This window comes from Stenella coeruleoalba (genome assembly GCF_951394435.1).
Source record: "Stenella coeruleoalba genome assembly, chromosome: 19".
Classification (NCBI taxonomy): Eukaryota; Metazoa; Chordata; class Mammalia; order Artiodactyla; family Delphinidae; genus Stenella; species Stenella coeruleoalba.
In genome coordinates, this window is record NC_137165.1 from 42,427,687 (window position 1) to 42,445,255 (window position 17,569).

The 17,569-nt window shown below is 47.4% G+C and overlaps 2 protein-coding genes across 3 annotated transcripts; both read left to right on the forward strand.

Moving 5' to 3' along the window:
* Window positions 1-3,102: 3,102 nt before the first annotated feature.
* On the forward strand, window positions 3,103-5,626 carry RPL27 (ribosomal protein L27). Its single transcript, XM_079905598.1, has 5 exons — window positions 3,103-3,177; window positions 3,417-3,499; window positions 4,463-4,632; window positions 5,255-5,365; window positions 5,478-5,626. The coding sequence occupies exons 2-5, from the start codon at window positions 3,419-3,421 to the stop codon at window positions 5,524-5,526; spliced, it is 411 nt and encodes a 136-aa protein (XP_079761724.1). The 5' UTR covers window positions 3,103-3,177; window positions 3,417-3,418; the 3' UTR covers window positions 5,527-5,626.
* A 1,704-nt stretch (window positions 5,627-7,330) lies between these two features.
* On the forward strand, window positions 7,331-17,506 carry IFI35 (interferon induced protein 35). Of its 2 annotated transcripts, none has more exons than XM_079905450.1 (7): window positions 7,331-7,482; window positions 15,616-15,705; window positions 16,070-16,217; window positions 16,288-16,394; window positions 16,496-16,682; window positions 16,778-16,884; window positions 17,126-17,506. In XM_079905450.1, exons 1-7 carry the CDS (start codon window positions 7,480-7,482, stop codon window positions 17,426-17,428), a joined length of 945 nt encoding a protein of 314 aa, XP_079761576.1. In that variant the 5' UTR covers window positions 7,331-7,479; the 3' UTR covers window positions 17,429-17,506. The 2 variants fall into 2 exon arrangements, with proteins under 2 accessions (XP_079761576.1, XP_079761577.1); XM_079905451.1 differs by having other exon boundaries at window positions 17,121-17,454.
* The last annotated feature ends 63 nt before the right edge of the window (window positions 17,507-17,569 follow it).

Below are 17,569 nucleotides of genomic sequence, written 5' to 3' on the forward strand. Positions count from 1 at the left end.
TCTCTCTCCTTTATCCACACCCTCACTTCACCATCACTTTGTGGATGAACAGGTATTTTCCACATGCCTGCCAGAAATTTCAGCTGCCAAAGGACTAGGCTGCAGGGAGATGGGCAGATAGCCATTGCTCTGCCAAGTTCTTCATGAAACTTAGAGACATGCAGAGACAGAGACAAGCCTGCCAGCAGGCCAGCAGTCACGTAGCTGCTAGTCACTGATAACATCTGTATTATAACTGAGGACAGAGGTCTGTGCTTGGCTTGGAGTGAGGCAGACAGGATGAAGGAGGAGAGGAGGGACTGTCAGCCGAGGTCTAAGGCTATGCAAGAACAGAAGGAAAGAGAGCCGTGGATATGTATCCAATGAAAGTGCAGGGTCCATTGTATGATCTGCAAGGCATCGTTAAAGATTTCCAAGATGCTCTGCCTTCATTCATTCACTATTGAGCACCCACCAACTGCTTGGGCCAGGCTAGGTGCTCAGAACTTATCTCTGCCTGCCTTCAAGGAACACAAAGTTTAGCAAAGGAGGTAGCAAGCCAATTGGAGATTTGAGTAGCTTGTTAAAACACAAATTGCTGGGACTTCCCTGGTGGTGCAGTGGTTAAGAATCCGCCTGGCAATGCAGGGGACACAGGTTCAATCCCTGGTCTGGGAAAATCCCACATGCCACGGAGCAACTAAGCCCGTGCACCACAACCACTGAGCGTGCATGACACGACTACTGAAGCCTGTGCTCCTAGAGCCTGTGTTCTGCAGCAAGAGAAGCCACCACAATGAGAAGCCAGAGCACCACAATGAAGAGTAGTCCCCCTGCGCGCAGCAAGGAAGACCCAATGCAGCCAAAAATAAATAATTAAAACAAACAAACAAACAAAAACAACCACAAATTGCTTGGTTCCATCCCCAGAGTTTTTTATTCAGTAACTCTGAGAATTTGCATTTCTAACAAGTTCCCATGCTTGTTATGCTGATGCTGCTGGTCTGGGGACCACACTTTGACAACCACTGATCCAAACCAACTGAAATATGTTCTATAGTAAAATGAAGTGTGGATTGGATTGCTGAGGGAGCATAGAGAAGGAAGAGATGAATTCTGCCTGGGAGAATTCTAGAGTGGCCTTGAAGGATGGATAGGATTTTGCCCAGCTACAGTGGAGGAGAATAACGAAACACGGAACGGCTTGCGTGAAGACCCTGGTGCTCAGAAGGGGTCGGATCTTTGAGTAGTTGAGCTGGCTGGAACCCAGGTGGTATGTGAAGGGTGTGGAGGAGACAGGAACTTATACTGCAAGGAAGATAGGAAGGGAGTGAGAGTTCAAACTTTGGTACAGAGAGCCAGCGAAGGATTTCAGGCAGGTAAGTGGCGGACTTAAGAGTTGTGTTTAGAGAACTTTCTAAAAATAAGATCTATAGCTCATGGCTCCACACCAGACCTGAACTGGAGTCTCTTCAGTTGGCAATGCATATTTAAGCATCCCAAGCAATTTTTGACCCACCCAAAGTTTTGAGGAGGGACTGGAGAAAACAAAGAAGTGAAGCTGGATCAGTTAGGGAGCAGGTGTAAAAGGATAGAAAAGATTTAAAAGACATGAGGCAAAATTCACAGGATTTAGTTACTAATTTGATTTGGAGAGTTTTAGTATGTGATAAGAGTTCAAGGCAATGATAAGATTTCAGGGTTTGGTTTCTGTTTTCCAAGAGAGAAACAGCAAAAGACACAAAAGCAGATAAGGAGGGTGAAAGAAGACCATGGAGGTGGACATGGACAGGGTCGTGTGGTGCAGTGGCAAGAGCGGCTTGGGAACAGGGGAACCTTGATCTGCGCCACCAACTCCGTGACTTTGCTGCTCTAGAACTTTCCTCCCATCTTTGAGAGGACAGAGTAGACGATTTCTGAGTTCCTTTCCAACTCTACAATGTCATATTACAAATTAAAACATTTTCATTAAATATAGAAATATAAGTACATATCAGGGTGATAAACTATTGGAATGAAGTCCTGAGGGCTGCGGGGGAAATTGGTCCTTGGAGAGCCTGAAGAAGAGAAATGATGAAACCCTGATTGTTCCCACGTCTTGCCCAAGACCAATCCTATAGATTCGTCAGTGTTCAAATGAGCAAAAACTATAAGATGGTTTCTCTTTCTCTTGAACTCGGAAGACACCTAAGGACCCATCTAAAAACACTCTTCCAGTAAGTGATGGGAAATAATTCAGTTTGAGAGCCAACTAGACCTGGGTTCAAACCCAGATTTGATGATCAGAGCCTTAGGCTCTCTAAATCTCAATTTCGTCATGTCTAAATGGGAGGAAAATACCCAAGATGCAGATTCCTGAGAATTAAATAGCAGTTGACTTACCTAAAGTGCCTAGTATCTTGCCTGGCACAGAGTGGGTACTCAATTTGGTGACTGGGTAAACAGTATGGGCTCAGGAGGACTGCTTGAATCTGAGTTCCCAGCTTGATCACGTACTAGCTGTGGATTTGGGGCAAATTACTTAACCTTCCCAAACCACAGTATCTTCAACTGTGGAATGGAGATAACATTACTTATCTCTTATTGTCGTTATGAGGATCAAAAGAGATAATACACGTAAATAGATTAACTTGGCCTGACACAGCGTACAGAGCTGCTAGTATCACCATAATCGTCCTTCATCTCCCTCCTTTATTCTGGTCGGAAATGTCTCTGACATCATTAGCCTCTAAATGTTGAGGGCAAGTTCCCTTGTTTGATTGATCTTCGTCTCTTCCTTATGCGTAACTGTACACAGTTGGTACTAATAAATGTCCTATTTTGTTTCTTACTCTTCCAAAGCAAAAGAAGTAAATTTCAAACTGTGCCTCCCCCACCCGCTAGCGCCAGAGAAAGGAACTACAACCAGGGGGCAGAGGAGCAGCTGCGTCCACGTAAAAGCCTTCCGGGGGAGGCAGAACTCCTTTGCCCTTTCTACTGCTGGAGCTGCTCATAAAGTTTGATTTGAATAAAAAAACTGCCAGGCCTTCCTTTCCCTTCAAGAGCTTCTTCCGCCCTCAACACAGATTCTGAGCGCCACGCAAGAGGCGGGAAGAAGCCCGAGGGGGCGGGGCAGGAAGTGAGGTCACCCTCCCCGGGGTGAAAGGTAAGCGGAAGTGCTCTTTCTTTCTCTGCTGTAGGCCCGAGAGGTTGCTGCCGGTGAGTAGCGGCTGGGGCAGGGTATTACAATCCGCAGCCATCCGCGGACTGGGGGTTGAGTTGCGGGGTGGTGCCGGGTGCTTTTCATTCCTCGGTCTCTGACGGTTTCGTAGCGGATCCTGTCTTGAGAGCAGTACGTGCGGGCGGCCTGAGCCGAGACGCAGTGAGCGCCGCTGAAGTTCCGGGCCCACAGCCTGAGCTGGCGGGTTTCTGAGCGGCCGTTTCTCTTTTCTCTGCAGACATGGGCAAGTTCATGAAACCCGGGAAGGTGGTGCTGGTCCTGGCCGGTCGCTACTCCGGACGCAAAGCGGTCATCGTAAAGGTACCAACCTCGCGAACCTGTGCCCCTTTGTATCCCGTGAATGGGGCGGGCGGGCGACTTGGAATTCAAGACCTAGTTTGGGGGCATTACCCACTGAGCATTGCGAATGTTGGGGGGGGTTGAATGCATGAGAGCTTTTGAGAGAGAAAGACGCATAATAACAAATGCGAGTTGAATTGGACAGCTGACACCCAACGCGTTTTCTATCAGAGAGGTTTTAAGTGATACTAATGGCTGACGTTTATTGAATGCTTGCTTGGTACCTGGCACTGCCTTATAGGTGTCGTCATGTGCAATCCTTGCGGTAACTATAAGGTTACTTTCTACTGCGAAGGTTTAGAGATGTTAAGTTTAACCTGAGGTCAAACAGGTAGTAAGTTCTGCAGCTGGGACTCCGTAAAAAGAGGAGAAATTGTTACTAGTTAAAATGGTCACTTAGCGTAATCTAGCCGTTCACTGTTTGCCTTTTACCTACGTCTTTAGCCTTTTATGAGATTTTCCTAAGCTCTGGCCACATACACCACTGCTGTTGACTGTTGGGGACACCGGGGCACCCTTGGTTCCCTTTCCTCCGTCTGCCTGAGGCTGGTTTTGGAGTTAGGCAGCCAGGTTTGGAATCCTGCCTCTAACCATTCCTAGCAGTGCAATCCTGGAGGAGGTTAAGAGATGTAAAGTCCTGAGAACTAGTGCTTGGCATATAGCAATCACTTCATAATTGTTAACTGTTGTTACATTTTAAATCTCTTGCCTCCCAGGAACCCTTCCGGATTTTTCCTGGTGGGAAGGAAACCACCCTTTTCCCTGTTACTCTTTGGGCATCTAGCATAGCACTTAGAATGTCTGCTTTGTGTCGTTTTTATAATAGTGGGTCTCAGAGGCCTAGGGGTTGACAGTGTTCTTTCTATACACGCCCTACATCTAGCAAAGGGCCTCAATAGCAATAACATGTAATTGCTCACTCAGAACATTGATGACGGCACCTCAGACCGACCCTACAGCCATGCTCTGGTGGCTGGAATTGATCGCTATCCCCGCAAAGTGACAGCTGCCATGGGCAAGAAGAAAATTGCCAAGAGGTCAAAGATCAAGTCTTTCGTGAAAGTTTATAATTATAATCATCTCATGCCTACAAGGTGAGCGTTTCAAGAATGGGAATGAAAGTGACTTTTTCTAACTTTTCCCACTCTCTGCCCTGCTGAATAAGGAGACAACCTTGTAGCCGCTCCAGTGGAAGCGACATCATTTTCAATTTGTCATTTGGCCGTGGTTTCCAGTGTCGCCTCTTTAATCCATCTTGGAAGTGTTCACTTTCCTGTTGTTTTCTATTGATTTCCCTGACTTGGCAAAGCCGGATTGAAAAACCTCTTCCAAATTTGCTCTTGGTCTGTCTCTCTCCTCACCTGAAAATTCTTTGAAGTGTTGAGTAAAGGTTGTTCCATTTGTTTCCAGCCACAGTAAACACAGGCATAGAATCTGGCCTGCCTTCTTCCACTCTCAAGGATAATAGTTATTATAGGGTAGGGTAGTTGTGGGAAACTGAGAGTGAATTGTGAAGTTTTTCAGTGGCTTGAATCTATGTAAAAGAGTTTGTTAAAACTGGGCATTTCCAAAGAATATCATCAGGACTTTAGCACAGTTTTGATGATAGCTCCTGTGGAGTCAGACCTTAACGTGCCGATGTCCCAGGAGTGGGGCGGAGGGGTGAAGGCCCTGGCAGCATGTGGGCTGCTCCTACCTTCCTGCCATTGTTCCCAGGTACTCTGTGGATATCCCCTTGGACAAAACTGTTGTCAACAAGGATGTCTTCAGAGACCCTGCTCTCAAACGCAAGGCCCGACGAGAGGCCAAGGTCAAGTTTGAGGAGAGGTAAGTAGGCTTTGGTAGTGAATGCTGGAGTATGGTTTCACTGTTCTCCATGAAGACAGTTTTGTCTTCTGTGATTCCTCCCCTCATTAGTGTCCTTTTTTCCCCCCTCTAGATACAAGACCGGCAAGAACAAATGGTTCTTTCAGAAGCTGCGGTTTTAGGTCTGTCTTGTTTGAGTCATTACAAATACAAAAATACAAAAAAAAATCCACGTGTCTGCTTTCTTCTTGTTATTAGACTGGGAAAGAACATTCATACGATGAGAGACACTGGGTGGTGGATGAGGGACTGTGGGAAAATATAAAATAAAAGGTACATCTGCCTTTGTGAGACATGGGCTACTTCTGTCCATAGCCTGATAATCCTTTAATGGTCTAACTCAGTGGGTAAAATGTCATATTGAACTGTTTCCCCAAAAGAGCTACTCTGGACATTTTTAGGTGTGGAATTGTTTAAGCATCCCTGGCTTCAACCCATTACATATCTAGAGAACTGTTCCCCCACCCCCACCCCGTGTGACAACCAAAGGCCCCTCTGAGTGGACACCATCTACTTTGGATTAAGAGTCACTAACTTGAGGTGGTTTGTTAAACCGGAGTGCCAGATTTGGTAGGTCAGAATTCAGCATCTTGTCAAGTGATGTTGGTGCTGCTTGGACGAGGACCACACTGGAGAACTGCTCTAGATGGGGATGGACACCAACAATGAAGGCCTGAGCCACAGAGCAGCCATTCCTAGTGGGACCAAGGAGAGGTCCCCAAGTGGTCTGTCTAGCGGAGACAGGCAAGGAAGGGGGTGGGGCTCTGGATTGTCACCACTGTGTTACAGGAAAGGCGTTTGGCCCTTCTATAGCATTTACTGTGACTGGTGTTACTGATGAAATAGGTTCTCCAGGCAAGCTAATACTAAGTCACTAAATGGAACTAGGATTCAAATGGCCCTATTTGCCAAGCTTCACACTTGGCACACTTTCAGCTGGGGTGAGGAGTGGGGGCATGAGAAAGGGGCTCAGTAAGTTACTCTGAGTGGGAAGCCCTGGACTAGGTGAAAATAGAAAACTTATATCCTGCACTTAAGTGTGTTTTTTTTTTTTTTTTTTGGCTGCGTTGGGTCTTCGTTGCTACGAGCAGGCTTTTCTCTAATTGTGGTGAGCGGGGTCTACTCTCCGTTGCAGTGCGCGAGCTTCTCATTGCGGTGACTTCTCTTTTTGGAGCACGGGCTCTAGAGCGCAGGCTCAGTAGTTGTGGTCCAGGGGCTTAGTTGCTCCGCGGTATGTGGGATCTTCTCAGACTTTTGTCCCCTGCGTTGGCAGGCAGATTCTTAACCACTGCGCCACCAGGGAAGCCCCTCACCCTTAAGTGTTCGATGTCTCCAGTAAGTCACACTCACAGTCACAAATGGAACTATATTTAAACCCTCCTTTAACTAAAAATTCAAGTTCAAATACTGTTCCAACCAGGTTTGGATACATGCATCACTTCCTAGCAATGTGACTTTGGGCAGGTTTCTGCACTTCTGTGCCTCACAAGTTTAGAATCTCATCGGGAAAATGGAACCACCTTCAAGTGGTTGTTGAGTTAATTCATGGGAAGCAGAATTGGTATTGGGCACATAACAGCTCTCAAGTGCTGGCTGTTGCTACAGCTTCTTCAACTTGATGGGGCTTTATCTGTCCTGGTTGCATTTCTCATTCAGTTATCAACATCTGCATGTTCTGGGCAACATTCTAAGCTCTTGGGAAATAGCCATTAACAAAGCAGACAAAATTCTACCAATAGGCCTGTGCTGGGATTGCTAGGTTGGGAATGAATGGCTGATTGGGGCCAGCATTCAGTTTGTAGTTGCTTGTGGGGTAACTTCCCCTGAGGCCTCACAGCTGGGGGAAGTTCGAAGACCAGGAAGCCACCCAGGGGTGGAGTACGGAAGGGCAGGGACTTTACTGAAATGAAAGTGAAAGCAAAGAGCCTGCGTAAGAACCATAAGAAGTGTCTTTCAGGCTCTGCTGGGGAGACCAAAACTCCTCAAAGTGCAAGCAAGACTTTAGTCGCGTTGGACCCTGCCAGTTTGTGCCAGCTCTGAAGCTTCAGCCCTTGCTAACTGGACCTTAGACCGTGATGGTGAGAGGAGGGTCTTGGGGGTGGGGGGAATCCAAGAGGAATGCTCCTCTTGGCCAGGAATCTACAGGTATCCCAGGGCCTGGCAGGCAACCCTCTCCCTACCCACCTCTTAGACCTGCTACAGGTCTGGGGAGTGACGGCTGGGATGACCTCTCTGCAAGGGAGTTGGTCCCCTAATCCACTGCCTCAGAGACGGTTCTATAACCTGCATCTCGGGATCGTGAATTCCTTGTGTGGATGTGCATTTTTCTGGAGAAAGAATCCATCGTTTTCATTAGATACTCAAAGGGTTCTGTGACCCCAAAAAGTTTAAGAATTGCTCCAACCTTTATCTCCTGAGATCTTCCTCAACAAGTTCCTCCCCTCCTTATATTTCCATCTAAATGTCACCTTGACCTCTCCTGAGGGCGAGGGGAAGAAGTGTTACCCTGTCTGCTGTGGTCCCTGCTTTCCCAACCCCTGATCGCCCCTGCTCGTGCTAGACTAAGCCCTCTGCGGGCTGGTCCTCTGTCTCAGCCTGTTCACCCTTGATCCTCGGTGCCCAGCACAGTGCCTGGCATGCAGTAGGTGCTCAATAAACAGCTGTTGAGTGAATGAATCTCATTTCCCTAGTTTCTTCAGTATTTCTCCCTGATACTAGCCCGTCTGTTACAAATATATAGGTCTCTTGCTTGGAAATTTTTCATTTGCCCCTCAAATGTTGAAGGAAGACACAGGCTGTAGAGGCCAGCCTGCCTGGTTCCAAATCCTGGTTCCTCCAAATGTGTGGCCCTGGGTAAGTTATTAGCCTCTCTAAAGTTTACGATCTAAGCCCCATTTCCTTATCTATTTGGTGGGAATGATGGTAACACTTCCACACAAGAATACCTACCTGCCACAATTAAACTAAACAATCCCTAAAATACACAGTAAAAACTGAGCACGCTGCTTGGCACATACTGAGTGCTCAATACATGTTCATTATTGTTAATACTGCCAGTTCCCCAGTTCAGCCACCCCTCACTCCTCCCACTCTGGTAAAGGTGCTCTCTTAAAGGGCCTTTACATATTAGAAAGGAAAGAAGGAAGGTGGATTCAGGAAACTGTAGTTTTTTTTATATAAATTTATTTAATTTATTTATTTTTGGCTGTGTTGGGTCTTTGTTGCTGTGCGCGGGCTTTCTCCAGCTGCGGCGAGCAGGGGCCACTCTTCGTTGCGGTGCGCGGGCCTCTCATTGCGGTGGCCTCTCGTTGCGGAGCACGGGCTCTAGGCACGCGGGCTTCAGTAGTTGTGGCATGTGGGCTCAGTAGTTGTGGCTCATGGGCTCCAGAGTGCAGGTCCAGTAGTTCTGGCGCACGGGCCCAGTTGCTCCGCGGCACGTGGGATCCTCCCGGACCAGGGCTTGAACCCGTGTCCCCTGCATTGGCAGGCAGACTCCTAACCACTGCGCCACCAGGGAAGCCCAGGAAACTGTATTTTTTAAATATCACCCTAAATTCATTATTGAGAGACAGAGTCTATTAATGACATTGTGATGTCTATCTTCCCAGAATTTTTATGCATTAATAAATATCCTCATGAATTAAAACATTTTAAACCATCAGAATAGGGAATGTATAGGCAGCTTTATATTTTGCTTATTGTGAGCATTTTTTCATGTTAAATGTTCTTTATTACTGTCTTTTAATTGCTAAATATTTTATATTTAGCTGTTTCTTGTTGGACGTGTAGATTTCTTTTTTTTTTCCATTGTAAACAAGGCTACTGTAATCATCCTTGTACGTGAACTGACCATCTCCTTAGGATAAGCAGGACTGTTTTTTGTTGCTCAATCTCAGCAGTCATTCTCATGCCTCCTGGCAGAAGGCTTGTTAGCAGCACTGGGCACAGCTGCGGGCTCCTCTGCCTTAAACGTGTTGTTCTTCATGCCTGCTCTCCCTCAGGTTTCACTAGCCCCTCCTCTGCATTCTCCTTGGCTGGTTCTTCCTTGTTCCCCTGATCTCTTAGTGTTGGTTGCCCCAGAAATCAGCCCTTGGACCTCTACATGTTGATCTCATTTAATTTTGTGACTTTAAGTATCTCTGCTTGGATAATTTTCAAATTTATACTCATGGCCTGGACCCCTTCCCTGGATGCCACATCATAGAGGCAACCACCACTTTACATCTCTACTGGGATGTCAGATAAGCACTTCATCCCTAATATGTTCAAAGTAAACCCCAATCTCTTCCATCCAACGTATTTCCCATCTCGGCAAATGGCTCTCCTTCCCCTCAGTTGCTCAAGCCTAACAGCTTAGTGTCATCACAGACTCGTCTCTTTCTTCCACATCCTACTTCCAATCCATCAGCAACTTGAATCAATCTAAACTCTTTTTTTTGTGTGTGTGTGGCACGCTTGCGCGGCTTGCTGGATCCTAGTTCCCCAGCCAGGGTTTGAACCCGTGTCCCCTGGAGTGGAAGTGTGGAGTCCTAACCACTGGACCGCCAGGGAATTCCCTCAATCAATCTAAACTCTTGACTACGCCTCACCACCTCCACTGCTACCACCTGATCCAGGCCATCAGCATTGCTCACATGGACACTGTCATGACCTCCTAAGTAGTCTCCCTGTTAGTGCCCTTTCCCCACATCAGTCTGTTCACACAACAGCCAAGTTATCCTGTTAGCATTTAAGCCTGCCTGCAGCCTCCCACCTCACTTTATGTGAAAGGCCCTTCATGGCCCCACTCTGTTTTCTCTGTGACTTTATCTCCCACCACTCCGCCCTCACTCGCTCTGCTCCAGCCACATTGGTCTCCTTGATGTTCCTCAAATACATACAACAAACTCCCACCTCAGGGCCTTTGCACTTGCCGCTCCCTCTGCATAAAACTTTCACCCACATATACACACGGCTGACTCCTTTATCTCCTTCAAGTATATGATCAAATATCTCAACGAGGCCTACTCTGATCACCCCAGTTAAAACTGTACTCCAACATTCTCTGTCCTCCCTTCTCTGTTTTTGTCCATAACACTTACCACTAACATACTGCAGATTTTACTTATTTATTGTGTTTATTATCTGGCTCATCCCCTAAAACGTAAACTCCACAGGAAGTTTTGTCTGTTTGGTTCACTACTGTGTCCCCAGAGCCTAGAACAGGGCCCGACACGTGGTAGATGCCTGGTAGCTGATCGTTGCATGAGTGAATAAGGAAGCAAATGAGGGAGGGGACTTCCTGTAGCCCTCCTTTTCTTTTGCCTCTGTTTCATCACTCCTCTTCCTTTGTGTCTATGATGCTACCTAATCCTGGCCCTGGCCCTGACCATGCCTTCTTTTTCTTTTCTTTTTTAACATTTATTTATTTATTTTGGCTGCACCGGGTCTTAGTTGCGGCACATGGGATCTTCGTTGCGGCATGCGGCCTCTTAATTGTGGCATGTGAACTCTTAGTTGTGGCATGCATGTGGGATCTAGTTCCCTGACAAGGGATCGAACCCAGGCCCCCTGCCTGGAACACGGAGTCTTACCCACTGGACCACCAGGGAAGTCCCCATGCCTTCTTTTTCTTCTCTGCATTCCTTTATCTTTCCTGACCCCTGACTAGGTATCTTCAAAGATCACATTTTTAAGGGCTCTGTCCCTGAATGAGTTCTTCCATCCTCTTGGCTTCTACTATTACCACATACTGTTCTAACCCAGAGTCCAAGCCACCAAGTCCTGTCCCTGACACTCTGTGTCTTCAACAGCCTTGGGTTTGACTTACTTTGGCCCATTAGGGCCAAAGTTTTTTTGTTTGTTTGGTTTTGTTTTTTGTGGGTTTTTTTGTTTTGTTTTTGGCCACACCACGTGGCTTCCAGGATCTCAGTTCCCCGGCCACGGATTGAACCCAGGCCACAGCAGTGAAAGCCTGGAATCCTAACCACCAGGCCATCAGGGAACTCCCACCATTAGTTAACCTTGATGAACCTCAGGTTCCTCAACTATCAAATGGGGATTATTAAAATACAAAACATTTAACATAGCACTCATCATATGCCGGGAACTACTTTTCCAAATAAAATTATACATAGGTAGAAATTGCTGTTCCCACTTTACAGATGAAGAAACCAAGGCACAGGGAGTTAAATAACTTGCCCATTGTCTTGGCAGTAGTAAGAGGAGCTGAATGTAAACCCCGGAGTTTTGGCCCCAGAACTTGTGCTCTTAACTGCTATATTACACTGCCTCTCAGTACTGCTATGATGAACACAGATAGCATGAGATTTTATCTTAGGGGTTGTTAGGTTCTAAACTTGGCAAGTAAGGCAGAAGAATGCATGTAGTCAAATGAACCTCAAATCATTAACTCACCCCTGAGTATCCAGAATTTACAGTCTCTCAGTGAGCTCAGTGTAAAACGGATCCCTTTTCTTTTTTCAGTTGAGTACCAGATGGATACTGGCTTGCATTTAGAGACCAAGTTATCATGTTAGTTAAGTAAATAAATAGCATGTGTAGTTGAATTCAAGTAAGTGACTACAATCAGCCTGTGTTGTCCTTAAGAAGTCTGTGATAGAGAAGTTTCAGTTGGGAGTTGGAGACAGGAGGCAGTTTTGTGATACTTAAATGGGATGGAGTCCAACTGTGCCGATCACTTAGCAGGTCCCCAGTAACTACTGGCTCTCTTCCCTTGCCTGCTGGGTCAATGACATTATACCAAATCCTTGGACACCCAAGTCTGCAACCTCAGTGTTGCATCGCCTCTCCAGTCTGTCCCCTCTGTCGCTTTAATACAGCATCCGGAGTCTGGCAGCTTTTCCTCTTGAGATGTACTCATCTGTGTGTGCTCCTTGTGCCCAGTGCCAGAGGTTCAGGTCAGCTCCTGTCACGTCTGTGAGAATTAGAGCCACAGATCTGGGCTTGTTCTCCCCACTCCCCAGTTCCTGCTGCTCCAGTTCATCCTGCCATCACTGCCAGCTTTTTTTTTTTTTTTTAAGTATAGTTGATTTACAATGTTATGTTAGTTTCAGGTGTACAGCAAAGTGATCCAGTTATACATATATGTATTCTTTTTCAGATTCTTTTCCATTATAGGTTATTGCAAGATACTGAATATAGTTCCCTGTGCTATATACAGTAGGTCCTTGTTTATCTATTTTATACATAATAGTGTGCATCTGCTAATCCCAGACTCCTAATTTATCCGTCCTTCACCCCTTTTCCCCTTTGGTAACCATAAGTTTGTTTCCTATGTCTGTGAGTCTGTTTTTGTTTTGTAAATAAATTAATCTGTCTTTTTCTTTAGATTTCACATATAAGTGGTATCATATGGTATTTGTCTTTCTCGACTTACTTCATTTAGTATGGTAATCTCTAGGTCCATCCATTGCTGTAAATGGCATTATTTCATTCTTTTTTATGGCTGAGTAATATTCCTCTGTGTGTGTGTGTGTGTGTGTGTGTGTGTGTGTGTGTGTGTACACACACAGATATATATATATAACATCTTTATTCATCTGTTGATGAACAGTTAACTTGCTTCCATGTCTTGGCTATCGTAAATAGTGCTGCTATGAACATTGGGGTGCATGTGTTGTTTTGAATTAGGGTTTTCATCTTTTCCGGATATATGCCCAGGAGCAGGATTGCTGGATCATATGGGTAATTCTATTTTTAGTTTTTTAAAGAGCCTCCATACTGTACTCCATTGTGGCTGCACCAATTTACATTCCCACCAACAGTGTAGGAGAGTTCCCTTTTCTCCACACCCTCTCCAGCCTTTATTATTTATAGACTTTTTAAGGATGGCCATTCTGACTGGTGTGAGGTGATACTTCATTGTAGTATTCATTTGCATTTTTCTAATAATTAGCAATATTGAGCATCTTTTCATGTGCCTGTTGGCCACCTGTATGTCTTCTTTGAAGAAATATCTATTTAGGTCTTCTGTCCATTTTTTGATGACCGGATTGCGCTCTTTTCAACACTGTGTCCATCACCTCACTCCCCCTTTCAGAAATCTTCACCAGTTCCCCATTTTCCCACTGATAAACTCTCTGGCCTGAATTGTTTTGTTTGTTTGTTTGTTTTTCCTTGTATCCCTTCACCAGTGGATGGACGTTTTTGAATGTTTTTTTTAAACTGTAATTATGAAGCTTTTAAAACTAAATTTACTTATTTATTTATTTAAAGCTATTTATTAAATAGCATTGCCAATTACTACATTTTCAAACAATATGTATAATTAGATCAAGATTTAAAGCAGAAGTAAAAAGAGGATGGATTAAAGACTGAATCCAACTTTTATTTTTCATATTTATTTAAAATCAAGCCATCTAGGCTTCCCTGGTGGCGCAGTGGTTGAGAGTCCGCCTGCCGATGCAGGGGACACGGGTTCGTGCCCCGGTCCGGGAAGATCCCGCATGCTGCGGAGCAGCTGGGCCCGTGAGCCATGGCCGCTGAGCCTGCGCATCCAGAGCCTGTGCTCCGCAACGGGAGAGGCCACAACTGTGAGAGGCCCGCGTACCGCAAAAAAATAAAATAAAATAAAGCCATCTTTTTCAAATAAAAATCCAGATTTCTGGTTTCCCTTAGAAATGGGAAGATATAGGATACTGAGACCACATTCCATGTGAAAAAACTTGGCTAGAGCCGAGAAGGGGTTGTCACTTTAGTTGGGACATGCTGTCTGCAGGATGTAAGAGTCCCCACCTCTCCATATCACACTGTACCTGCTCCCCTGACTCATTGATGTCATGTAACTGACCCTGAAAGTCACTGATTATTTCTCACTACTCATTAATTGGCATTATTTGGTCAAGCCCTAGTTTTCTTCTGCTTAAAATAGAGTGAACTCACACTGAATTATTCAACGCCCACTGTAATATGTTCCCGTTCTGTCATTCGTTCACTTCATTCATTCACTCACTTCATTCATTCATTCAACACGGGTTTACTGAATGCCTGTTTTGTGCCAGGGAATCTGCTGAACACTTGGGACACAGAGATGGCCAGGACAGAGTCCCGTCCTCCCCAGTGAGCTCACACTTCCCTGAGCTGACCTTATTTATCAGGCTTCCAACCACAGGGTGAGCTCTCCATCCCACAAACAAAGGTGCATTTATTCCCATCCCTGGTGTCACTCCCCTGCCCATTTGTCAGCTCTCTCTGGATCTGCTCCAAATCACACCCAGCCTGAAAGGCTGCTTGGTACAGCAGAAAGGGTGGCAGTCATGGGACAAGCTGGGAGATGTGGGGTAAATTACTCCCCTACTCTGAGTTTGATTTCTTCACTGTAAAGCATAGACTAAGAGTCGAGAGTCAGACTGCCTAGGGCCAGATGACTTCAGGTAAGTCACTTGATCTCTCTGAGCTACTGTTGCCTCATCTGCAAAATAAGAAGAGGGTGTTTATTTCATAAGGTTGTTGCAAGACATGAGTGGTATAATCCATATAAAGGGCTTAGCACATGTTAGCTGATAGTCTTATGACATCTTGCAACTGTAAGCTCCTACTACTCCTCGAGGCCTCCCTAGTTGTGTTAACCCCTTTGGGACGGTCCCTCCTCCAAATTCCCGCTGTCCTCCACCATCAGCCTCTCCTCCACCATCAGTCGTGTGATTGTGCACTGTCTTGAGTACTGTTTGTTTGTCTGTTTGAAATATTTATTTATTTATTTTAGCTGTGCTGGGTCTTAGTTGCAGCATGCAGGATCTTCGTTGCAGCATACGGACTCTTAGTTGTGGCATGCATGCGGGATCTAGTTCTCCGACCAGGGGTCGAACCCAGACAGGCTGCATTGGGAGTGCAGTCTTACCCACTGGACCACCAGGGAAGTCCCTTGAGTACCGTTTTATACGGGCCTAAGCGCTGGACCCTTTTCATCCACTGCCTGTGTCGTGCCCAGTACCTCATAGCAGGAGCTCAATCAGTGTTTGTTAAACTCTGGTCTCCAGGAATGACCCAGCCGTGGCTGCTGCAAAGGCTCCTGCCTTTCAGAGCAGCTGCGATGGGGGCAGCCAGGCTGGGCCAGGACAAGCCCAGGGCAAGGTAAAGGGGTTGGGCTGTTCTTGGGCTGAGCACCAACTCTGCTCCTGGAGTGTCCAGAATAGCGGCCCCCTTTCCCTGGGTCATTCATTCTCTGGAAAGGCAGGTGGATGTCTGGTTGTTCCCCTCTGCTCCAATAGGCCCTCCAAGCCCTTCAGGAGGAACAGGCCAAACTAAAGACCAGGCTACAGGAGCTGAAAAGGAAGCTCAGGGACAACCCCCAAGACAAGGTAAGCTGGGAGGGGGTATGGCCTGGTAGAAAGAGCTGGGGAGGTCTTGGTTTCACTACTGCCTCTGCCATTTCCGTGCTGTGTGACCTCGAGTGTGTTACTTGAACTCTCTGAACCTGTCTGCTGCTCTGTAAAGTGGAGCTACCTACCTCACAGGCTTGTGTGAGGACAAACTAAGATTTTGTATGTAAAGTGCCAGTACATGCTTGGCCCACATTCATCCGCTTAGTTACCCAGCTCTTCTTTCAGTGTTCATCCCTGGCACTCAGCATCAGTGGCATGTAATTGGGGGTGCTTTCCTCCTGGGAGTGGGGCGCTCTCCCAACCCTGAAATCTGCATCAGCCTCTCCTCCCCCACCTCCAGATCCCATTCCCAGTGCCTGAGACCCCCCTGGTGTTCCGAGGAGACATTCAGCAGGGCAAGGAAACAACCAAGTCTGTGGTTTCTAACCTGCGGATCTGTTACCCTCTGCCTGGAGGCTCTGCTCTGGTCACCTTTGATGACCCCAATGGTGAGCTCCAGGAAACCTTGGGAGGGAGGCTGGGAGGCTTCCTAAGTACTGACCCTGCTCCCCCACCCAGTGGCCAAGCAGGTGCTGCAGCAGACGGAGCACACGATCGATGTGGAAGAGTTCCGACTGCGGGTGCAGGTCCAGCCCTTGGAGCTGCCCATGCTGACCACCATCCAGGTGACAGAATGGCAGGGCCCTGGGATCTGCACGGGGCCCCATGCACCTGGGCACAAGGGAGTGGGGTGTGCCTGGGATGACTCCCTCCTGCCTCCCCCTAGGTGTCCAGCCAGATGAATGAACAGAGAGTACTGGTCAGTGGGTTTCCTGCCGGGCTTAAGCTAAGTGAGGAGGAGCTGCTGGACAAGCTGGAGATCTTCTTTGGCAAGAGCAAGAACGGGGGTGGCGATGTGGAGACGCGGGAACTGCTGCAAGGCAGTGTCATGCTGGGCTTCGCTAAGGATACAGGTAAGGGCCTTGTCTGCGAGATGAGAGCAGAGGCACCAGGCCACAGGAGGGGGGAGCCCTTGATGCTGAAGGTCCCCTGCTCCCTGTCCCTGCAGTGGCCCAGCACCTGTGCCAGACGGGCCAGTTCACAGTGCCACTGGGTAAGCAGCAGTTCCCTCTGAGAGTCTCTCCCTACGTGAGTGGAAAGATCCAGAAGGCTGAGGTAAGTGGGAAGGTGGAAGATGGGGACTGGACCCGGTAACCTGTCTGCCTGCCAGAAACTTGCCCAAGGAAGGACCACAGCCCTGAAACCCCACAGACCTACCCGCTGCCAACCTCTCCAGGCCTCCTGCCCCCTCCCATACTCCCACGGTCGCCACCTGCCCCGACCTCTGCCCCGCCCCGACCCCCCAGCCCAACCTGCACGAGCCCTTGCCCAGCTCCTGGCTCCTTTTCCAGATCAGGTCCCTGCCAGTGCCCCACTCGGTGCTGGTGCTCAACATTCCCGATGTCCTAGATGGCCCGGAGTTACAAGACGTCCTGGAGATCCACTTCCAGAAGCCCACCCGTGGGGGTGGGGAGGTGGAAGCCGTGGCAGTCATGCCCCTGGGACAGCAGGGCCTGGCAGTCTTCACTGCCAAGTTGGGCTAGGAGCCTGCCCTGCTCATCACCCCCCGCCCCTCTGCCAAGGTTCTCAAACCAGGCTGGGGTTGGACGCATATACAGGAGAGAGAGATCATGCTGGTCAACGGCAGGAGGGACTATGAATTGTGAAACGCTGCCCCGAGAACAGTAAAAGCGCCTGCATTGCACGATCTTCTTCCTCATTTCATTTCAAGAAAGGAAACTCGATTAGGCCATGGAAGAAGGCTAGGGGGAGGGAGAAACCCTAGCCTTCCACTAGCAGC